Below are 25,741 nucleotides of genomic sequence, written 5' to 3' on the forward strand. Positions count from 1 at the left end.
TTACTCTTTCATACCCTGAACATCTGTTCCCTTCAGAAATGATGATTTATGCAAGCTATCAGAGCAGACAGCTTGCTACAGCTTATGTCACGGTTAGTGGGAAGCTGGTGGTAGCATTTCAGAAAACCAGCATCTAAATGGAGACTGGCCAGTGTATATGATATAGGTAATAGGGGGGAGGGAAGCATGATGTGTCCATTTTTAATTCTGAAGCCAAATATTGACTTGCCTTTTAAAAAAATTATCTTCTAGACCATCTGTTGTTAATGAAGAAAATAACTTGGACAATGAATGGGCTGATGCTTCCTACTGATGTCAAAAGACAGAAAACCAAGCCTGTTCTTTCTAGTAGAATGAAGAAACTTACTGAGAAGACCTCAGTCCGAATTCTGTTCTTTAAGAATGGCATGGGACAGGATGGGCATGAGATTACAGTGGGAAAGGAAACAATGAAAAAGGTAATTTTGTACTAAATATTGAAATATGAATCAAATTTCAAAGATTTTATGGCTTTAAAAATGTGGGGTTTTTTTCCTTCTAAATAGCAATGTCAACTAATAAACTGAAATATCAAGGAAGGCATTACATATATTCACCTGGTTGAAAGTGTACTTACTGCACTAACAGCATGAATTACTTTAGTTAAGCAAAGATACTTATTTGATTAATATAGTTGGCCATTTACCTGGTAAAAGTTATGTTTACACCAGGAGGAACTTTCTAGTTGATTCAATATTTTAGAAGATATTTAGAATTAAGTCATTGTAACCTAGCTTCAAATCTCAAATATGCCTCTTTTCATTTAGAATAATAAGATCTAAAAGTGGCCTTGCTCCTTGGAAGAATAAGCAAAGTCTGAAATAACAAATTAAATTTAAAAAATAAATCTGAAACAATCCTAAGAAATATTGTATATCAACAAAACTTTAAAAAACTGAAATTTGTAGTATTACTTATCATAGAAATTCCCATTTTTTAAGAAACTACTTATACTTCTCAGATCATCTTTGATATTAAAAATACAGAGGAACTAATAGGAATTTGAAAAAATATAGCTTTTTATAGATGTTTCAACCAATCTTAAAGCAGTCTAATAATAATATAGTAACAAATTTATTAAGAATGTATGATAGGAAAAGACAGTAAAATGAATCCTATCTAACTTTCCTATGTACATATATGAATATACCACAGTGAATCTCACCATCATGTACATCCACAAGACACTAATTTAAAAAAAGGTCTAAAAAATAGCAGAAAGATCAGTAGAGTAAAGGGAAGGAAACTGGGGGAAAGAGGGGGGGATAGAAAGTGAAAGTATTGGGGACTGAATTAGAACAAATTATATTCCATGCTTTTGTAACAAGGTCAAAATGAATCCTAATATATATATAACTAAAAAAAACCATTAAAAATTATGAAAAAGTATGGGAGACAGTAAAACACAGCTAAACAGTCTAGGTTGGAACCTGGCTTTTCCACTCACTAGCTATGAGACTTTGAACAATTTAGCTTCCCTGAGAGCCTCAATTTCTTCAAATAGAAATCTCTACTTAGAATATCTGTTAGAATTCAATGTGATGTTGTGCATTGAGTGCAATGCCTGGCACTCAGAACGTTCCCAGTAAATGTTTTCTATTCTTACCTTTTTAAAAAATTCTTTTTAAAACCTTTTTGTAGTTGTAGATGGACAGAATGCCTTCATTTTGTTTTTCTGTGGTGCTAAGGATCGAACCCAGTGCCTCACATGTGCTAGACAAGCACTCTGCCACTGAGCTACAGCCCCAGCCCCCCTGTTCTTAACTTTAGGATTCATAGATACATATCAAATAGAAATTATTTTACTTACTAAAAGGAGACAACTATTATGAACTCCAATTCGGTGTGTTTTGTAATACCTGACTATTTTGAATTGAAATTTTGCTTGAAATAAGTGATTAATTGACTAGAGATTGAAATTTTTAATCAAAATAACTATTTCTTCATGTAATTATTTTTGTGGTTGTTTTAAAACTATAGCCACTTGAGGGCATTGACCAAGAATCTGGGAAACCTGGGTTTTATCACCTTATTATCTGCAGATTTTAATTATAAGTAAAACAAAGGATATTGTACATCAGAGAAGATTGCTAAGGCATGTTGCAAAATCTTCCCTGGAGATTTTGAAAAATAAAGAAGGATATAGCTCTTGGATTGTTAAAATGCAGTCATTCTTGAATATAGATGCTAGGTTAGAAAACCTCTGAGTTCAATTCAATCTATATAATTCTATGCTGTGGTGGTAAAATGGGATAATAGTCACTTATCAATTACATGTTCTTATATGAAAGGTTGAATATAAATAAAAATGTCACTGCTTTTTTTGTTGTTATTGTTTTTTTGTTTTGTTTTTTTGTCTCTAGAGAGCATTATTTAAAACTGGATATTGTATGATCAAGGGAGTCTTCAGGTCCTTCTTTTCCTCACAATTTATAGACTTTCCACTGTGGTATATTCATGTAGGTACAAAGGAAAGTTAGCATGTATATCCACAAGACACTAACCAAAAAGAAAAAAAAAATCTAGAAGTAAATGGCAGATGAATCAGTAGAGAGAGGGAACAGGGAGAGGGAGGAAGGGAGGGAAGAGAGAAATACTGGGAACTGAATTTGAGCAAATTATATTCCATGGTATTTAAATTATATCAAAATGAATCTTATTGTTATGTATAACTGAAAAGAAACAATAAAAATGTTAAAAAATAGAACTTTACAATTCATAAAATTCATGATTGGATATGCTTCGGTAATAATCATGTAGATACTTACCTAAATATCACTTTTAAGAGTGAAGTAAAGGAGAGGAAACAATAAAATGTGTCAGTAAGAACTTTTTTTTTGGTAAGTGAAAAATAAGGCTAGATAATAATTTTGTAAATAAAATTTAAACTTTGAAAGTTTTTTTATAATCACAGGATAATGTCCTATTTATAGACTAAATAACATGTAAGTAAAAGAGATAAGGTGAACTTTGGATTGTGCAGAGGGGATTGAGGGGAGGTGAGGGAATGTGGGGATAGGAAGGACAGTAGAATGAGTGGACATTATTACCCCATATACATGTATGACTATACTACCATTGTGACTCTGCACCATGTTCAGCCAGAGGAAGGAGAAGTTGTGCTCCATTTGTGTACAGTGTGTCAAAATGGCTTCTACTGTCATGTATAACTACCTAGAACAAATTTAAAAATAAAATAAAAAAATAAAAAGTTACAAAAAAAGATAATGTGGCATTGTCATAAGGAAAACATCAATTATTTTCTCTTTCATCATATTAGGAACACTAGCTATGTTTAGATTTTTACTAAGTGTTATAAAAGTGAAGTAGAATGGAAAGGAATCTAATATGGTAAAGGTTATGACAGTGGGATGAGGAGAGAATTGCTGAGAATGGTAAAGTAAGGTAGTTAAAGTAGAAAGTCCTCTTTGAGCTCAGAATGTAGCCAGTGGAAATGACTATATTTTAATCATAGATGGGATATCAAAAGAAAATCCATTTAATTATTTCAGGAGTTTAAGTAATTAAGAAGCCTGAAATAAGGACCAACATGATAAATTTCTTCAATAAATTCTGAAATTTGAAACTCAAATCTAATAGTTTTAGAAATATTTGCTGTAGTTTTAGTAATCACACAGCATTTGCTTCTACAGGGTATAGATTAAATGTATATATTCTTGGACTGACAAAGGTATTAAGAAAAAATTGTGGGTATAAGATGCCAAGTTAATCTGAAATGAAAAGCTACAGATACCTGAGTTTTTAAAGTTAGCATCAAGGTGACTAAGTTTTTTTTTTTTTTTTCTCCACCATTTATCTTTTGGATTCATTGTTAAAGAAGTGGTAGATATTATTCAGGACAGCATCATCTTTATAAAAATGTTTACTTTTTTTCAGTAGTTAATAATTGTATCTTATTTCCTTTTTACTTTGTCTTCTATGTACTGTCACTAATGACATGAAATTATACTGGTGAATAAATTATGAAAAAGATAATGAAACAATGAAAATGGCTGTTATCCTCTTGCTCCAGTTTGAACTTGTTGTTCTTTATGGACTCTGTCCCGGGATCTCTCCCACCATCAAGCTGTGGAATATTGTTTCCCTTCCCCTCTGTTGGAATCCTCCTTTTTGGTTCCTTAGTTTTCTTCTATCTTCATTTGCTCTGTTGTGCACATAGGAGTGCCCAAGAATGAGTTAAAGAGGTCAAAGTTTTGAGATCTTGGGAAATACTTTTTTTCCCCCTCCAAATATTGGAGGTACTATTCTACTGCTTGTTGTTTCCAGTTTTGCTATTGAGCAGTCTGATACCAAACTGATTCCTTATCCTTTATGGGTGACACAAAGAATGAAAATATTTAGAATTTTCTCCTTATGACAGTGCACAAAAGTTTTTCCTAGATGTGCTGGATAATCAGGTGTCTTTTCAGCCAAAAAGTCTCATCTTTCTCTTTTGAGAAGTTTGTTGAATTATTTCTTTGACAGTATCATTTTCTACTGTTGTTGTTCTGATATATGGAACTTCTAATTTTATGTTAGACTATGTGGAATATTATCTTTACCTTTTGATTCAATGAATTTTTAAATTTTTCCCACATAATCTTTGTTTTCTTTGTGTATTTGTTTTTTCTTTTGGGATTTTTTTGTTTGTGGTCTTTTGTGTTATAGATTTTCTTTAAATTTGAATTAATGCTCCACCAATATTTAAATAACAAACTAAAAAACTGCTTAAAAAGTTCTGTGAACATAGGTGTGTCTTACTGAGGGATGGGTTTCATTGACCATTCTTGACAAGTTTTTTTCTTGAGATAAGGTTATTCCTAATTGTCAGTGTCTATAGGTTATTTTTTGGGGGTCAATCAGTTTCACCACATAGAATCTGTCAGTTTGAACAATTTGGTAGTCCGGTGAAAAAGGAGGTTGGGTTACCATTTCTGCATATAGACTTTAATTCTCTTCTTTTCAATAAACGCACTTCAGCAATGCCTGATGCCTCTGATTCCCAATTTCTCTGGATTAGTCTCTCCAGAGAACAAATTTTCTTTCTTTTCTAAGGTAAATGTATAGTTGCCTAAATAGATGATATGAGGGAAGGGTTTTGAGAGTTTAACTGCTTTTTATAAAAAATAGTCAACCTGTTTTCAGCCCCACCTTTAGAAATACCTGATATTTCGAGTTTCTGAGTCTTTCTGGGTTCAACTATACAAGTCAAATTTACTTCTGCTAGCTTAATTTTTAATTCTTTCTGCTAAATCATTTACAACTTAATTATCATTTCTCCTTTCTATTTTTCTTTTTTAGGAAAAAGAAAGCTATGTTAATTTTTAAAAATTATTGATAATGTTGTTTTTTAAATAAAAGTAATTCCAATATTCACTCCCTATCACAATTGATTATTTTGCCCAATTTCTTGGGAGTTTGTGTACTCTAACTTGAAAAACAGGCTTTGTTTACCTGATACTTCCTTCTGTCCTCTGGAGGCATCATATATATATTGCAGGCAACAGGCCGGCAGTAAGGTATGGTCCACAGAACACCTGCATTAGAATCATCTGGGTTTCGTATGAAAACCATCCTCCTGGGCCCCACTCCAAGTCTACTAAGTTAAGAATATCTTCAGTGTTGGGCCTGAGTAACCAAATTTCAACTAATGACTCTTCATGATTCCTAGCCCCGCTAAAACTTGAGAACTCTTGTTCTAGTGTTCTAAAACCACAAACTTGTTATTTGGTAGCATTTTTAAAAATTAACACAAAAATCGTATATATTTATGGGGTACCTTGTGATATTTTGATACTTGTCTACTTTGTATAATATTGTAATCTTGGTAAACATATATGTATATATGTAATATCTCCTCAAACATTTATCATTTCTTTGGAGTGAAAACATTTAATTTTCATGGAGTTTTTTTTTTCTTGTTTGATCTTCTATACTTCTCATGTGGTTTAAGAGAAAGAAAATAACTATGGGACAAAAAAAAAGATGTTATGGGAAACTGGATAACTACTTGCTGGATTAGGACAAATGCATGGAGGAGTTCAGAAATCAGGAAATGAAAAACATTTACCAATTTGCAGAAATGGAGTAGTCTATGTGTAACAAGTCTAGTTTTGATAAAAATAAGTACTCCCTTCATATTTGTGTATAAACATATTCCATTGTAATTATTTTCCCATGTTTCTGAAAAACCATATAAGTATTGAAGGAATTACTTATATAACTCTCAAGGTATAAATAAATAATAGAATTTTAGATGTTTTTAAGCCAGCAGAAAACCCAGATTTCTTTGATTTTTACCATTTGTTAATTTGAAAAATAACTCAATAAGCCTAAACAAACAACCTAATAAAATATTTAAGAAAGACCCATTTCAACTCAAAAAAGTACCACATAATAAGATTATAGATATTCATATATATAAATCAGTAACTGTACCAGAAGAGATTTTATAATAGTATGGGTAAAATAATTTACAGAGAACATTTTAGGAGATTTCAGAAAGGAGCACCTGGAGTAACAAAATTTGATTAAAGATGCTCAACATGTATTCCGACAGGGGAGGTCATGCATAATTGGTATTTTGGTAGTTCTTTAAAGAGCTTTTATGAAATGTGAAAAGTTCCATTGACACTAATTATTAATATTTAAAAATTAGTCTGACCTTTAATACCAAAGTTTAATATCTGATTGAAAATGAATTAATATTTTTGAATATAGAATTTGATAATAGTTTATTCTCAAAAGGTCATAATTAGCCAATTGTCTTCTTTTGATTTAATGTTATTTTTCATGGTTATATAATTAGATTATTTTAGAATATTATAAGTAATTATTAGTGGTCAGAATTCTTTTCTTGAGTAAAATGCTAAGAAAAATTGAAATGTGAATTTCCTAGATGGAATTGAAAACAAATTAGAATTGTTAGTCTAAAGATATATTTACTTTATTGATGATAGTTAAGGAGAGCCTTTATGTTGTTTAGGGGTAGTTAAAATGCAACCATATATTATATCTGAAGGAATAAAATTTCTGTTTTTTATTGAAATTATTTTTTAGTTTTAATATTTACATTTTATATGTTTAATAAATTTTAATTTGTAAGAACATAACAGTGATGGTTAAATTGAAAGGTTCATTAATTAGTCTCCATATAAACCTGTAACTAAAGTATATTTGATGAACTTTATCTAGTTTTTGGACTTGGACTCACAGAATTTTATGAAATCATCTAGTCAAGTAATTCAAACACTGGTTTCAGTTAACTCCCATATTCAAAATGTATTAACTGTAAGAGCTAGAACTAGAACAATTTTTTTTTTTTACTTCAAGGACAATATCTTTTTCATGACTTAAAACTGCCACAACATACTTTTTCTTACATTTTAATATTCCTAATGTGTCCTCACTTGAAGATGATTTAACATGACCATTAAATATAAAAACATGAGACATTTGTTTCTGTCATACATAATATATGTGTATCAGACTATCATCACATTCTAAACAACTGAAAAACTGAACAAAATATGAGAGTCAATTCTTTCTATATATTAGATAACAGGAAGCTCCAGATGTACTGCCTAAGAGAATGAGAAAAATTGCATCCCACAATTTACCTGTTTTTTTACCTGAATGCCATTTTTTTCTTGTTTTTATTTATTAAATTTTAAAATTTTTGTTCTTTTTAGTTATATGTGACAGTGGAGTATAATTTGACTTATTTATACAAACACGGAGTACATTTTATTCTAATTAGGATCTCAGTCTTGTGGTTGTATACAATATAGAGATTCACTGTGGTGTATTCACATATGTACATAGGAAATTATGTCAGAATCATTCCACTATCTTTCCTACTCCTTTACCCTCTCCCTTTCCTTCATTAATTTACTGAACTTCTGTTCTTTCCCTTCTCACTTGGTTTTGTGTTAGTATCCACATATCAGAGAGCACATATGACCTTTGGTTTTTTGGGATTGGCCTATTTTGCTTAGCATAATGGTCTCTCAATCCATCCATTTTCCTGCAAATGTCATGAATTCATTTTTTAAAGGTGAGTAATATTTCATTGTGCATATATACCACATTTCTTTAATCCATTCATCGGTTGTAGGGCACTACCTTGATTCCATAGTTTAGCTATTGAGAATTCAGCTACCCTAAACATTGATGTGGCTCTGTCATTGTAGTGTGCTGTTTTTAAATCCTTTGGGTATATACCAAGGAATGGGATAACTGGATCAAATGGTGCTTCCTTTCCAAGTTTTCTGAGGAATCTCCGTAGTGTTCTTCAGAGTGGTCTCACCAATTTGTAGTCCCACCAACAATGTATGAGCATACCCTTTAACCCACATTCTCACCAACATTTATTGTGGCTTGTATTCTTGATTGCCACTGAATGCAAATTTTGTACTGAAGTGTAGAGAAGGAAAATCCATGAAAATCATATTGGTCTCCATTAGCTGAAGAGATAGACATCAAAGTTTTAGAGGCTGAAGTGGCTGGAAATTTGCAGGCATTCCCATAAAAGTACAGTGTATTTGGAGGTTCATTCCCATAATTTACATAGGCATCCCCTTAGACCTTTGACTGAATGTTAAGTTGCTCATGTATAGGATGAACTCCACAGGGATCAGGATACAGTTACCAAATAAAGAACAACTAATGGGGATGTAAAAGGGAAATAACTCTGGGAATATATGTAGGGTAAGGAGACATTTGCTTTCTGACCAGTTGGAGGGCATAGGTCTTGCTGAACCTGTGGGCATTCATGAATATCTTAGTCAGGTTTTTCATTGCTGTTGCTAAAAGACCCGACAAGAACTTTTAGAGGAGGAAAAGTTTATTTTGACTCAGTTTCAGAGGTTCAGTTTAGATGGCCAATTCCACATCCCTGAGCCCAAGGGGAAGCAAAACATCATGGTGGAAGGACATGATGGAAGAAAGCAGCTCAGGACATGACAGCCAGGAAGCATGGAGATAGAGAGTTCTGCTCGCTAGGGACAAAATATAAACCCCAAAGGCATGCCTCCAGTGACCTACATTCTTTGGTCACACTCTACCTGCCTACAGTTACCACCCAGTTAATCCCTATCAAAATGGATTAATCCACTGATTGGATTAGAGCTCTCATAACCTAATCATTTCACCTCTGAACATTTTTGTTTTGTCTCACATATGAGCTTTTGGGGGAAACCTCACATCTAAACCCTAATAATGAAGATCCCCAGAAAGGTAATACATATCTAGAAGAAAACTCAATTGTATCAGACTGTAAAATAAAATTATTGGAAAAGTATGCTTTAATATGTTCAAGAACTTAAAAAATATGAATATAATATGAGGAGAAATGGAAAAAAGAGAACTAATAGAACTTCTAAGCCTGAAAAATATAATATCTCAAATTTAAGAACACATTGGATGTAACAGCAGGTTAAACATTAAAGGAGAAAATATCAGGTAATAAAAAATATCTGAACTGAAGTGAAGATAAAAATAGGAAAGGCCTGAAAAAAAGAACAGAGTGTCAACAACTAATGGGATTATATGAAGAAGTCTAATATGTATATAAATTGTGTCCAAGAAAGATTGAAACAGAAGTGAATACATTTGAAGAAATAATGGTCAAATTTTTTTCTGAGGTCATGAAAAACATCGACTCTCCAATCTAAGAAGTGCAGTGAATATCTAGGATGAAGAAAACCAGACTAAGGACAATAAACCACATTGTTGTAATAATACAAAGAGAAAAACTCCAGTGGGGAGGGACACATTAAATACAGAGATACAAGTATAAGAATGTAAGCTGATTTGTCAGAAAAAATGCAAGCCAGATTAAAAAATCATCAAAATGTGAATAGAAACAGTATCTTTAAAGTACTGAAAAGAAAAACTGTTTGCTAAGAATTTCTTTCATAAAAGGTGAAAAATATCATTCAAAACAACTAATTAGAACAAATAAAAAAATTTAAAAAGGTCAAAAATATAAAGACATAAAAAGAAGACATTCTCAGATAAACAAAAGTTGAGGTAATTTGTTTCTAGTAGACTCGCACATGAGAAATGGTAAAATATGTTTTTCACTGAAATAAAATGATACCAAAAACAATTTGTGAGTATGCACAAAAGAATTATTTCAAATGTGCATGGAGCATTCACTGAGCTAGACTATCTGATATTCATTAAACAAGTCCCAATAAATTTAAAAGAAGTAAAATCATGTAAAATATATTTCCTGACCATAGCAGAATTAAATTAGAAATAATTATAAAAGATATCATGTCACTGTCCAGATATATGAATGTTAAATAACACAGTTCTAAAGAACACATGACTCAAAGAAGAAAAATGAAGGGAAGTTTGAATGAAAATTCAGACTCAAAATTTGTGGGATGAAGGTAAAATTGTGCTTAGATAAATACTGGTATTTTAAAAAGGTCAGATGTTTAAAAAAAGTGATTTAAAGTTTCACTTAAACGCTAGAAGAAGAAGAGCAAATTTTACTCAAAATTAGCTTAACAAAGAAAATAAGAGTAAAATTGTTGAAGGAGAAAATGTGCAGATAATAGAAAATATCTGCAAAAACAGGCTCTTTCAAAAGAGCCTGACAAGTCTGACCAAGGCAGTGGGGGAGGGGGAGACTAATTACCATTATCTATAGTGAAGGTGATATTATGACTACACATATTGCTACATTGAAAGGACAGATAGGCAGTATTATGAACAACATTTTGCAAATAAAACTGACAATTTAGATGCAATGGAAGAATTTTAAAGACATAAATTATGAAAATTGACATAAAAAATTAAAATTCTGAGATTCCATGTTTCAAAGAAATTGAATTTACAATTTCCAAAACAAAACTCCAGGACCATGTGACCTCAATGACAAATTTCAGATCATACCATTATAAAAAAGAATGACATCAATTTTACATAAACCTTTTAGAAAATAGAGAAAATATTTTTCTCTCATTTAAAAAAATTCCCTATAAATAATACAGAATAGTGGGTTTCATTGTGTCATATTTGTACATACATATAACTTGTTTTGGTCCTTTTGGTTTTCCCATTTCTCACCATTACCTTGTCATTCCCCCTTCCCACATGTCCTTCCTTTTCACTAATAGTCTCCCTTCTACGTTCATACCATTTCCCCCGCCTCATAGATTCTACATATGAAAGTAAACAGGAGGTTGTTTTCTTTGTCTTTTTTTTTTTGTTTGTTTAATATAATGATGGGTAGTTCCATTCATTTTCCTGCAAATGACATGATCTTGTTTTTCATTATGACTGCATAATACTCCATTGTGTATATTTACCACATGTTAAAAAATCTATTCATCTGTTGAGTAGCATCTAGGCTAATAACATACTTGTTTATAGATAATTATGACATGATAAACAGGGATATATAGGCTTTACAATAGTATGCTAACTTTCTTTTAGATATATACTGAGTAGTTGTATTTGTAGATTTTTGAGCACCCTCCTTACTGATTTATGGAAATAAATGGCTGTACTAATTTACATTTCCACCAAAAGTGTATAAAGGTTCCTCTCTCCTATCCAACCTTCACCCCTGTATCCTTGTCAGCATTTACAGTTATTTGTAGTTTTTTACTTGTTTGTTTGTTTTTGTAGCAGAGATTGAACCCAGGGGCACTCAACCATTGAGCCATATTCCCAGACTTTTAAAAAATTTAAAATTTTTTATTTTTAGACAGGGTCTCCCTAAGTTGCTTAAGTTGCTTAGGGACTCACTAATTGCTTTGGCTGGCTTTGAACCTGCAATTCTCCTGCCTCAGCCTCCGGAGCCACTGGGATTACAGGATTACAGCACAGTGCACCACTGTGCTGTTTGTTATTTTTGTTCTTGATGATTGTCTTTCTGACTGGAGTGAGATAGAATCTCAGTGTAGTTTTGATTTTTATTTCTCTGATGGCTAAAGATGTTGAACATTATTTTTTCATATGCTTATTGGCAATTTGTACTGTTCTTTTTGAGAAATGTCTGTTTAGTTCATTTGCCCATTTATTGGTTGGGTGATTTGCCATTTTTTAAAAAGTTATTTGTATATTCTAGATATTGACCCTCTGTCTGAAGAATAGTAAATACATTCTCTTTACTCTGTTGTTTCTTTTGTTTTGTCAGAACTTTTTAATTTGATGCAGTCCTACTTGTCAAGTTCTTGTTATTATTTCCTAAACTATTGCAGCTTGATTGAGGGTCATTGCATGTTCCTATATCTTGAAGGGTTTCTTTTACATTTTCTTCTATCATTTTCAGTGTTTCAGTTCTTATATTTTGGTCTTGTATCCATTATGAATTAATTTGTTTACAGGGTGAGATATAGGGGTCTAGTTTCAATCCTTAACCTATAGATACCCAGTTTTCCCAGCACCAGTTGTTAAAGAGTCTGTCATTTCTCCAATGTATATTTTTGGCACCTTTATCAGATGACTGCAGCTAAGTGGGTTTGGTTTCTATTCCATTGGTCTATGTGTCTTTTTATACTGGTACCATGCTGCTTTTGTCACTATGGATCTGTGGTATATTTTGAAAATGGGTATTATGATGTTTCCACCATTGCTCTTTTTGCTAATTATTGCTTTAGCTATTCTGGGTCTTTTGTTTTTTCCATATGAACTTTAGGTTTTTTCCTAGTTCTGTGAGGAATGTCATTGCTGTTTTGAGGGAATTGCATGACTCTGTAGATAACTTTTGATAATATGGCTATTTTAACAATATTCTATGAATCCATGAACATTGGAAAATTTTTCATCTTCTACTGTCTTCTTAAATTTCTTGCTTCATTGCTCTGTAATTTTTATTGTAGAAGTCTTTTACCATCTTGTTTAGGTTTATTCCTAGATATTTTTTTTAAGTTATTGTGAATGGAAGTGTTTTCCTGATTTCTTGATCAGAAGATTGATATATAGAAAAGTGATTGACTTTTGCACTATAATTTGCTGAATTTTCTTATCAGATCTAAAAGTCTCTTTGGTGGAGTTTTTAGAGTCTTCTAAGTATGTGATCATATCATCTGTAGTGATATTTGCCTTCTTGCTTTCCTATTTGTATTCCTGCCCATTTCCCTTTCTCTCTTACCAAATTGCTCTACCCAATGAAATACTACGTTGGAAAGAAGGTGAAAGTGGACATACTTCTTTTGTTCTTGATTTTAGAGGAAATGCTTTCGATTTTTCCCATTCAATATAAGGTTGGTTTGGAATTTTTTATGGATAGACTTTATTATACTGAAGTATGATCCATCTATACCTAGTTTCTTGAAGGCTTTTATTGTAATTACGTGCTGAATTTTGTTGAAGACTTTTTCTACATCTATTGAGATGAGCATGTGATTTTTATCCTTGATTCTACTCATGGGGTGAATTACATTTATTGACTCACACATATTTAATCATCTTTGCATTCCTGGAATGAAACCAACTTGATAATTATCAATTACAGTTACCTTATTGTATTGTCAAATATGGTTTGCTAATATTATTGAGGATATTTGCATCTGTTCATCAAGGATGTTGGTCTTTAATTTTCTTACCTTGATGTGTCCTTATATAGTTTTGGTATCAGAGTGATACTAGATTTATAGAATAAGTTTGGAAGTGTTTTCCCTCTTTTAATTCATGGAATAAATTGGAGGAGCATTGGAGTTAGTTTTTCTTTAATGGTCTGGGCACAGTGGTGCACACTTATGATCCCAGTAACTTGGGAGGGCAAGGCAGGAAGATCTCAAATTCTAGGCCAGCCTCAGCAACTCAAAAGCTTAAAAAAAACACAAAGGCAAAAAATGGTCTGGTAGAATTCAGCTGAGAATCCATCTGGTCCCAGTCTTTTCTTTGTTGGAAATCTCTTTACTATTGGTTCAATCTCTGTTATTGGTCTGCTTAGGTTTTCTATACCCTTTTGGTTCAATTTGGGTAGGTTGTATGAATTTAGAAATTGATCCATTTCTTCTAGATTTATTGGAATATAAATTTTCAAGATAGACCCTAATTATCCTCTATTTTTCTTTGATATCTTTGACATCTCCTTTGATATCTCCTCTTATTGTATTAATTTGGGTCTTCTCTCTCTCTTTGGTTACTTTGGTTAAGTGTTTATCACTCTTGTTTATTTTTTTAATGAACAAATTCTTTGCTACATGGATCCTTTATATCATTTTTAAACTTCTCTATTTCATTACTTTTGACTGATAATTATTTCCTTCTTTCTGCTAGTTTTGGAATTGATTTGTTCTTGTTTTCTGGAATCTTGCAATGCATCATTATGTTGTTTATTTGGGATTTTTCTGATTTTTTTTATGTAGGCACTCATTGCTATAACCTTTCATCTTACAACTGCCTTCATAGTATCCCAAAGATTCTAGTAAATTGTATCTCTCTTCTCATTTTATTATAAGAAGTGTTAAATTTCTCCTGTGTTCTTATATGACCCATTCATCATTAAAATATTTTGTTCAGTCTCCTTGTTTCTGTAGTTTTTCATTTTATTGATTCCTAAGTTTTTCCATTATGATCTGATAAGATGCAAGGAATTACTTAATTTTTTTGTGTTTGCCAAGACTGCTTTGTGACTCAAATATGGGTTTTTTTGGAGAAGTTTCCATGAGCCACCAAGAAGAAAGTAAATTCAGCTGTTGTTGAATTAAATATTCTATAGATCTCTATGAGGATCATTTGATTTATAGTACTTTTTAAGTCTGAATGTCTTTGCTAATTTTATGTCTGGATGATCTTCCCATTGATGAGAGAAGTGTGTTGAAGTCACCTATACTATATTGTGATTTATCTTAATCTTTATGTCAAGTTGTATTAACTTTACATAATTAGTTGCACTGATATTTGGAGCACAATATTTATATTTTCTTATTGAATTGTTCCTTTACCAGTATGTAATGATCTTCTTTGTCTCTTATTATTAGCTACTCCTGCTTACTTTTGGGCTCCATTTGCATGGATTATCATTTCCCATCCTTTCAATTTTTGACTGAGAGGTGTATCTTGTATAGAAGATATATAGTTGGGGCTTGTTTATTAATCTGATGTGTCAGTTTATGTCTTTTAATTGAAGATTTGAGATCATTTACATTTGGTGTTTTAATAGAAAAGTTGTATTATTTTCTGCCATTTGATAAATTTCTAGTGCTTAATTTAAAATTTCTCCCCTGACTTCTATGTTCCAATTATCAAAACTGTATTCATCAATCTCCTTATGTTTATGTAGTTTCTATAGTGTTTCTCATTGATTTCTAATTTCATTCTATTATTACCTGGTAATATGCAAGGAATTATATCTTTTTTTGTATTTGCTAAGACTTGCTTCATGACCTAAAATATAGTTTATTTTGGAGAAGATTTTGTGAGAGACTGAGAAGAAATTTAATTTAATTTTAATTCAATTCTGACTCTCCTTTGCTAAACAACTCTTCTAATGAGATTCATTCTTTCCTGAGCTCTGCTATTTGTTTAGTCTTCTGGGTATGATTTCATTACATGTCTTCTGCAATGCTGAATTAGTAGTTAGGAATTCTTTTAGTTTCTGCTTATCTTGGAAGTTTTTGTTTGCTTCTTGATTCTGAAGGATTGCTTTGCTGGACATAGCATTCTTTGAAACACATTTTTCCTCCCATCCTGAACTTTAGGGCTGCTTCTCAGAAATCAGATGTTTTTCTGACTGACTACCTTTAAATATTACCTGACCTTTCACTCTTGAGGATTTAAAAATTTTATTTTTCTTCTGTATATTTGGCATTTCAGTTATGTCATAGAAAGATTCTTTTTTGGTCTTGTCTTTTTGGGGTTTTAAATGCCTCCTATGTCAGAATGTCAATGTCATTTCCAAAGTTTGTGAAAGTTTCTGCTATTATTTCACTGAAAAGGTTATTGATGCCATTAGCCTTCCTTGATGTCAATGATTCTTAAGTTTGGACACTTAATGTTGCTCCAGAGTTCTTGTATATTCTGATTATGTTTTCTTTTTTCTTTATTGCCATCTGGGTGTCCAAGTTTATATGTGAGGAATTATATCAAGGCCTGAAATTCTTTCTTCTATGTGATATAAATATTGGCAAGACTTCAACTTTGTATTTGATTGATGGAGGTTTTCATTTCCAGGATTTTTATTTGGTTCTTTTTCATAAATTCTCTTTATTGAAATGCTTTTTCATATCCTGTATTTTCTCCCTTAGTTCATTCCTTAGATTTTCTTCTATTTCATTGATCATTTCAACAGCCTTTTTAAATTCTTTATCCTACATTTCATCTACTTCGATGTCTATGGGATCAGTTATTAGAGTGTTAATGAACTTTTAGTTTGTCTTATTACCTTGTTTTTTTCATATTACCTATATGTCTATGTTGATTTTCATATATCTATGTTATACAAAGATAGTGATCTACTTTCTCTTTACTTTGTGCCCTAGACTGGGTGTACACCTAAGTGTCAGTACTCCTACTTAATGTGATCCTATTGTTATGTCCCAAATCATACCTGAACCATTTTGAGAGAAGAAAACAATAACGAGTAACTGAGACCACTTCCAAACAAAGCCCTATACTAATACACCTTAAAATACTGATTGAAAATATTTTCTACAACTTTATTAATCCAAGTTGAGAATGGGACAAATGCTCTATAATAGACTCAGAAGTTAGGTATTAAAGAAAGTAAAATTACTACTATCCTATGCATGAAAAGGAAAAAGAAAACAAGGGGAAAAAGGAATAAATGTGGGTACAGAGTCAAGAACAGATAATGCAAGAAGAAAAAGAGATGAAATAGTATAAATATGGGCAAGAAGAAAAAAGAATAATTCCAATTAATGTTTTAAAACATTAAAATAAATACATAAAATTGAAATTAAGGAATGCAATAACCAATATGGGGAACCTATTTAATCAATGTGAAAGAATATCTATCTGTGTAATCAAAAACTGACATTAGAGAGTTCTAAGTTATTCCCTGCTGAACTATTTGAGATGGAGAGACTTCTTATTGGACCTTCCTGAGTAGGTCCAAAACTTCATCCAGTTTCACCCAGCATGGTGCATGTGCAACACCTAGCCATCATTGGGACATACTGGGGATGGGAGGAAAGCTGGTGTCTGTGGTTTGCCCCTTTGTGGACCTTTTTTATGAGATGCCTAGTGCTTCTGGGTCATGGGATACTTCTGCCATCTGCTGCAACTGTGACTAGCATCTGGGTCACTTGCTGCTCCCAAGGTGTGGTACTCCCTGAGAGCAACTTGCTCTCCATTCCATTCCATTCCGCTCCCCTTGTTGGTAGTGGTGCAAGAGAGGTTTGGCAGCCTTCAGCTAGCAGTTATCCCTCCACACATTACAGATTACTGGGATAACTGGGTTCAGAGGCATTCCATATGATAATATTTGTTGCTGTCTGTAGATGGGGTGAAGCTATATAGATTTAATACCCTTTTGCCAGGCAGGTTTAGGTGTGATCTTTACTAGGTGATTGCTCAACTTAGTTTTCCACAACCATTTGATATAAGCTGTGCACTTCCTGATCACTAAGTGACTTTGCAGCACCTGCCCCAGCTTTACCTGGTCTGAATTTAGTTTCTACCATCATTTAAGAAGTAACCTGACCAGCTTTGCCTGTCCCCTTTTTCTCCCTTTGTTACCCTCCACACTGACCCATCCTGGTCAGGGTTCATGGTTAAGAAATTCTTTCCTATTTTCCATTTCTATTATGAGAATTTCCAAGTCCTTCCAAATCTCTAACTATCCAATATTGTGTCTTAGTGCATTCCCTCTTTTACCCATCCCTTTGGGCTGATCACTGCTCCATTCAGGACTGTGAAGCAGTTTAGATTTGCTGCCTAGTTCTATACTGCTGTCTTCCCATCATCTTTACAACAAGATGTTTTGAAACATGAATACATTGTGGGATGGCTAAATCAAGCTAATTAATGTATGTATTACTTTACATTGTGTGTGTGTGTGTGTGTGTGTGTGTGTGTGTGTGTTGAGAACCTTAGAATCTACATGTAGCAATTTTTAAGTATACATTAATTCTATTAACATAGTCACCATGATATTCAACAGATCTCTGAACTTATTCCTCCCAACTGAAATTTTGTGTTCTTTGGTTAATGTTTTCCCATTTCTTCTGTACCACCAACCCCAAAGTTCTGGTAACCACCCTTCTACTCTCTGTTTCTGTTAATTTGACTTTTAGCTTTCATATGTAAGTGAGGTAATACAATATTTGTCTATCTGTGCCTGGCTTATTTTACTTAACATAATATCCTTTGTGTTATTCATGTTGTTGCAAATGATACGAAGGCTTTCTTTCTTAAGATTGATTAGTATTCCAATTTATACTACCTGATTTCAATACTTAATATAATGCTGTAATAGTTAAGATGAATGGCATTGAAGTAGAATACTAATAAAGAGCAAAGAAACAAAATAGAGATAAGAAATAGCCTCATATATTTATGTGGGCAAATAATTTTTGATATTGTAATTTAATGTGGAAAACACTGTTTTTGACAAATGTTGCTGAAACAGATAGTTGTATGATAAGAAATTAACTCAAACTATTCACAAAAATTAATTTAAAATTGATTATAAATCTGATCATAACATTAAAATTATAATAGTTCTTATAGAAAATATAGAGAAAATCTTTGCAACCTTGAGTAAGCAAAGATTTCTTAGTAAACCAAAAATATGAACAAAAGATTATTAAATGTACTTTATCCAATTTGGAAAACTTCTTTCAAAGAGAACATAAAATAAGAAGGTAAACCACAGACTCTGAGAAAATACTCAGAAAACATATCTGACAAATATTCATCATATAGAAAGATCTCTGACAACCAAATGGTAAGAAAACAATCAGCTCAATAAAAATAGCTCAAAAACCCAAAGGTTGAATGTTTTCTCTGATAAGTGGATGACGATACATAATGAGTGGGGCTGTGGGGGCAAGAGAAGAACGGAGGAACTTTGGATTGTGTAGAGGGAAATGGGGCAGGAGGGGGTGGGGGAAGGAAAGATAGTGAACTGAGGCAGATAATATTACCCTATGTACATGTATGATTACATGAATGGTGTGAATCTACATTGTGTACAACCATAGAAATTAAAAGTTGCACCACATTTGTGTACAATGCATCAAAATACAGTCTGTAAAAATAAAAATAAAAAATGGGAAAAAATAGGTCAAAAGATTTGAATAGGACACTTTACTACAGAAGACATAGAAATCAGCCAGAAGCACATGAAAACATGTTCAATACTATTAATCATTAAGGAAATGCACATTAAATCCACAAAGAGTTACCAGTACACAAACATGAGAATGGCTAAAATTAAAAAGACTGACAATACCAAGTGTTGATGAAAATGTGTAGAAATGGGAAATCTCATTTGGCTGATGGGAATTCAAAATGATAGACGCTTTGCAAAACTTAATAGCTTCCAATTAAGTTAAATATACACCTACCATACAATGTAGCAGTCCCATTTCTAGACATATAGCAAGAGAAATAACATATCAACACAAAGATTTCTAAATGAATGTTCATAGTAGTTTTATTCTTAGTAGCCCAAACTAGAAACAATCCAAAACAATATCAACTGGTAAATTAAAAAAATATGATATATCCATGCCAAGGAATGCTCTTCAGCAATAAAAAGGAATAAATATTGGGGAAAATGAAGGAGCCAGTTATAAAATATTAAATACTATGAAATTGCTGAGCAGAAAAAACTATTCTCTAGTGAAGGAAAGGGATTGTTGGTGGCCTGGAGTCTGTTATTAAGTTCTGATTGGAAAGGAACATGAAGAATTTGAAGGGTATGGCAATATTCTATATCTTGATTGTGGTGGTTGTTACACAGGTACAAATATTTTTCTACATGCATCAAACTGCACACTTAAAATAGGTACAGTTTATTTCTTGTCAATTAAATATCAATATAGTACATATTTAAAATCTAACAAAAATAGCAATATGATTAGAAGTGTAATCTGGACCTTTTAATTATCCTTAAGAAGAGATAAATTAAAGATAGACTACCAAAGAATTATGTATTAATAGATTGCTTAGAACATCTTTTTATGTATTTTTCATTTACATTACAATGTAAAATACCAGAATACCCAAGAAGACAAGTTCACAAGAAATAATTGCTTTTATAAGTCACAGTCACGTTCATTACTAGTTAGAACAAATAACTAATCTGGTTATTTGATCATCACCTACCTTTATGAAGAACAGTCCAGCAAAATTATCTCCAAGATTTATTCAGAAAAGTACCTTTAAGCTACTTAATAAGATAGGTAAGATTCAACCCAATCTCATACCTTTGGGTTAAAATAATGATAAATAATCCTAACTCTAAGTTGTAAAACATTGGCCTCAGCAGAGATTTGTGCTATCTAATAAATTTTGTTGTTGAAAAATTCAAACCTATTTGACCAATTTTCAGTTGGAAAAAAAATTGATAGAAACAGATTTCCTTTTCTCAAAATTCACAACAAATTGTAGTTCTCTTCTACTGAACAAGTACGATTAATTGCAAAAGATGAAATATTTTTAGTAATTCAAAGAACTAATTTCATAATTATTCATTCATCTTCACAGTTTTAGCTTGCTAAATTTATTCTAAAATTCTTCCCTGGGTTCCTAATTAAATAGTTTCCTTCTTAGGTTTTTTATAGTAAGTGAAATCTATTTGCTGTACAATACTCAATGAATTGGCTAAATCAATTTTCATGATTTGAGGAACATGGGTCAACAGAATTTTTTTCTATCAGGATGACTTTAACTTGAATGAAAGAATATTCTGATTCAAACAGTTAAGGGAAAAGGAACCAAGAAATTCAGAGGTAGGGCATCTTCAAGCACAGTGACAGATTCCAGCTGTGTTCTCTGGATTTTGTATTTTTCATCTATTGGTAACAAGATTGCTATTATACAGCTAGATACAATTATATCCAGAGACAGAAGAAGACTATCTCTTCCATATGAATGAAGAAACCTTTCCCAGAAACCCCTAATGGTGTCTCATTGACCAGAACTGGATTATATATCCATCTCCAACCCATTCACTGATAAGATAACTGTAACTTTCCTTGAGTCAAAAGTAGGAAGGATGAACCCCTCAAAAAAAATCAGTACAGTGTAACAGGGATGAGGTACAAAAAGCATATCTGGTTGGCACCCAGCAGTATTGCTACAAACATGAAAAGGTTTTCTTATTTTATTTCCTAAAAATAATTTAAGGTCAATGTTCTGGTACTAAAGATATTAGTTATTTTTGCAAAAAATGTCTTCTGAGATTATGCAGTGTTTAATTTTAGCATAATTTGGTAAAATTGGTCATAAATTTTATTGTTAGTTTTATTAGAATCTTAAAAAAGGACATTGATTGTGAAATGAGTTTATAAATATTAGAAATAATTTATATCAACTTTTGCCTTTTCACTAACTTAAAAGTATTTTCATGACTATTGACATCTACCAGTGCCTGGATTTACTGGTGAGCAAAGCCAGCCCAGGTTCTGTTTTCATGGATCTTTCAGTCTACTTGTGGACAAAGACAGTTGTAAAATGCTCAATCACATTATTAAATGTGGAATAGTTGGCGTAGGGAAGCCTTCTGAGAAAAGATAAACAGGACTGATAGGAACAATGGGGGGGATAGTGAGGGTGGGGAAGCATTTCAAACAGAGAGCACAGCATACAAAAAGGCTCCATGGCAAGAGTGGACAGGATGAATCCGAGGGAGTGAGTTCCATATAGAAAGGGGAGAGTGGCTTTGTAAGAAAGGTCACAGACTTTTGCCGCCTTTTCCTCTGAGAGCAATGAGAAATCATGTAATGGATTTTACTTAGGAGTGTTATGGAGTATAACCAAATTTATGGTTTTGAATAGGTGACTTTACTGCTTGGTGGAGAATAAGTTGAGTGGGCAAGAGCAAATGTAGGGAAACTATTAGCTAACTATAGGAGTCCTACCTATAGGAGGTAATAGCTTGTAATAGGATATAGTAGTGGAGATTAAGAAAAGTATATGGATTGGTAAGATTTTTAGAAGACAAAATCAGCAAGCCCTGACAATGAAGTGTTAAGGGTATCAATGACAATTTTGAAGTTTCTGGTTTTCTCATTTGGATGACTAGAAGTTCCTTTTCCTAAGACACAGACTTCTAGAAGAGCACTAGGCCAGGAGATCTTTAATCTGTTGAAGTGGAAATATTGAGTAGGTATTACATAGCCTGGAGTTAGAATAGACCCTGTAAGTGGATATATCAATTTGGGAGTTTTCAGTTCATTAATGGAAGATGAAACATTGGGGCTCATTTTGGATTACCTTAAGAGAGAAAGTAGAGTGAGGAAGACAAAGGTCTAGGACTTGAGCAATTCTGTGAATGAATGAAGGGCATGAGTCTATGAACAGGACAGAGAAAAAGCAAGAGAAGGATTAGTGGACTCTTTTATCTCAGAATTCAAGGGAAATGAGTATTTAAAGAAAAAGAAAATGTTCATTTGGACATTTGCTCAAAGTTCAGAAGAATTGAGAATTAAGAAAATGTTCTTGGATTTATTAATCTGATAGTCATTGGTAATCTTTGTTAGAATTACTTAAGTAAAGTGATGACAAGAAAGCCAGACTTTTGTTCTGAGAAAGAGTGGGAAGAAAGGAAATGGAACAATGTGCATGAACAACTCTTTAAAGACATTTCACTGGGAAGAGGAAGAGTAGCTAGAGGGAAATGTGGGGTAAAGGAAGGGATTTAATTTTTATATAGGAAAGACTTGATTATGTTTGAGAGTCAGAAAAATCTAGTTAGAGTGTTTGAATATAAACTGGAGAGAGAAGAAATGTTGGATAATTTACACTACTTTAAAATCAGTGTAAACGTAATTGAAAGTACAATAGAATATTGACATTAGATAGGAGTGGGGACCCCTTTAATATAACTAGAGGAAGAAAGAAAGAATAAGTAGGTAGCCTTGTAGCTTTAATATCGGGAAGATGAAACTTCAATTTTCTCTCTGATGATACTCTCTGCTGAAAGTGAAAAAGGAATGAAAGAAGGTGGAGATACCAGATTAGAGATGGTTTGAAAATGCTCAATGTGGAAAGTAGGAGAAACATTTGACCAAAGAATTGTAACAGAAGGGACTGAGTATGTTGAGGGACCTTGGCGGCTAATGATGAATAAAATTAATGCTCATGTCTTCAGTAATGTGATTTTCTCCAGCAGCACCAAGTTCCTCAGTATGTACACAGGGAGTTAAAGGTGAAGTTCACCCAGAATTAATATTTCATAAGCTATATTCAACAAAAGTTATCCATGAAATGAAGAAGAATGAATAGAGTGAGCTTAGACGGTCTGCTTGAACAAGTTCCTAGAAAGAATTTAAAAACTAAAGAAAGTACCTTTAAATCAAATTTGAAAAAAAAAAATCCCCTCTTTGTAAAGTAAATGGAAAATATAGAAATATAGGATATATAGGAAGTAGCAAGAATAATATAAAGTTTTTAGAGTTCTACAGTTGTATTTATTAAATAGATAGTAATCTCTATTTTAATATTTGTTGCATGACTTAATTTTTCTTTCTTATTAATACTTGTGTATTTTTAAAGTACAATTAGGATCTGACCATTTTATAACCCCTTTTTAAATTTCATACGTTAGAAGCATTTCATAAATCATCAGATTTTATTTTACAATATAATTTTAATAGCTTTATAGTATAGAAAGAACCATAACTGTGTATTCAATTTAACCAGAACTTACTGTAATAAATTATTTATAGATTTTTTTTTCTGTGTAGGTTTTAGATACTTGCACAATGAAAATGAATCTAGACTCACCAGCAAGATATCTTTATGATATGTATGGCAGAAAAATTGAAGATATTTCTAAAGGTAAGATTTAAGTAAACTATATGATAATATTTTGAAAGGTATTTATACAATTTTGGTTTTACTTTAAACATTTAAATGGAAAATAGATATACTAAAACATTTAAATTTTGACATGGATAAATATGGTATTCTTATAGGGCACCAAGGTTTTAAGAATCTTTTATTTTGGGACAAATTTGAATTTGTGTGTTACAAAACACTGATAAGAATTTTAATCTTTGTAAGCCATAATGAAGAGAACAAAATTAATTGCTACATTTCCATAATTTGACTGCCAAATTCTATGGGATATAGCTTTCTAAAGAGAAATTGTGCTACAGTATGCTCATATTAAGATTTTTTAAATGTTTTGGTCAACTTCTAGAGGTTATTTAAAAGTTATGTCATGTGCTTTAAAGTACTTTCATTGTATGTCTTTGTTAGAAGGTGACATTTTCATATGATATCTCTAAAGATACTGTTTCCTACTCCCTAAAAACAAAAATACCATGAATTCCACATTTGTGAGTTTGTATGTGCTATTAGGATAGTCCATCACTTCACTTAAACTTTAAATCCATGCCTGAGGAGGGTTGAAATATTAAATAACATGTCTTAAACTGCAAGGTTAGGTCCAGTCAACTATGATGATTTGGGGATGTGGCTATACCACATACTTTCATTTGTTTCCAATTTCTTCACTTGTACTATATAAAAACAGGCTATGCCCTTGACTTGTCATCCTTGATTAATACTTAATAAGTGATAACTGTGACATTTCAATACTTATTGTTTACAACTTCCATTCTTTTTGGCAAAGGATTATATGTGTGTGTTAGTATATGTGTTCTTAGCAAGTAAATGTATTTTTTCTTAGTCATAAAAATGTTATCAGTACATTATAGTTAGACATAGTATTGGGGCTCGTTTTGACAGAAACATGCATGCATGGAATATAATTTTGCTCCATTTCAGTCCCCAGTACTTCTTCCTCTCTTCTCCTCCTGTTCTCCTTCCTTTAGCCTGCTGGTCTTCCTTCTACTTACTTACTGTTTTTTAAATTGGTGCTTTGCAGATATACATAAAAGGTGAAATTTACAGTGAGTGGTATATTCATACATGTACATCTTAATGCTCATATGAGATATCATATTTAGTTTTCATTTTTTTAAGAATTTTCATCTCAAGATGTTAAAGTTATTTACCTATAATGATGTGTAACACAAGGAAGCCTTCCTTATGTTCATTTTGTTGAGTGGTGAGAATATTATTAAAGTTGATTTCTTCCTTTCCTTCATGTTTCTTCTATCATTCTGGCTAACTTTTTATGATCAATGATAATTTACTTCTATACTTACATTAATAAAAAATAACCAATACCTTTTCTAATAACCCTATCTGGCTTTAAATTATTTCCAGCTCACCCAGAATTTAAAAATTGTATTTGAATAAACTGCTAGAATTTAACTCTACAGCCTCGGTTGAGATGAAAGATTCATACTCGTAAAGCTGGCTTTCCCCCTTCCAAATATGGTTTCACAGAATTACTTATCAAAACAGAAAAGCACTGACTCTGAGGCGTGATACTTCATGGGTGCCAGAGGCATTCAGATTCATGCCTCATGCTTCACATGTCCCAGAAGTGTGCTATTATCACATTTTAATGCATGCCTTGCCCTGTGTTTTTGCATACTTATAAAAGCTTATGCCAGCTGAAATTAGCCTATGCAGCTACTAACATGTGGAAGCATTATAAGTTCACTGGACTTAAAATATTTAA

At 32.2% G+C, this 25,741-nt stretch overlaps 1 protein-coding gene across 2 annotated transcripts in view; it reads left to right on the forward strand.

Annotated features, from left to right (window-relative positions):
* The window catches only part of Dcdc1 (doublecortin domain containing 1), a 494,469-nt gene that overhangs the window by 58,280 nt on the left and 410,448 nt on the right, over positions 1 to 25,741 (forward strand). For both annotated transcript variants that reach the window (XM_047516704.1, XM_047516706.1), the window contains exon 6: positions 23,889 to 23,982. In XM_047516704.1, the coding sequence (XP_047372660.1) occupies positions 23,889 to 23,982 (94 nt within the window). The remainder of the gene's footprint in view (positions 1 to 23,888; positions 23,983 to 25,741) is intronic.

Source organism: Sciurus carolinensis, chromosome 11 (genome assembly GCF_902686445.1).
Source record: "Sciurus carolinensis chromosome 11, mSciCar1.2, whole genome shotgun sequence".
NCBI lineage: Eukaryota > Metazoa > Chordata > Mammalia > Rodentia > Sciuridae > Sciurus > Sciurus carolinensis.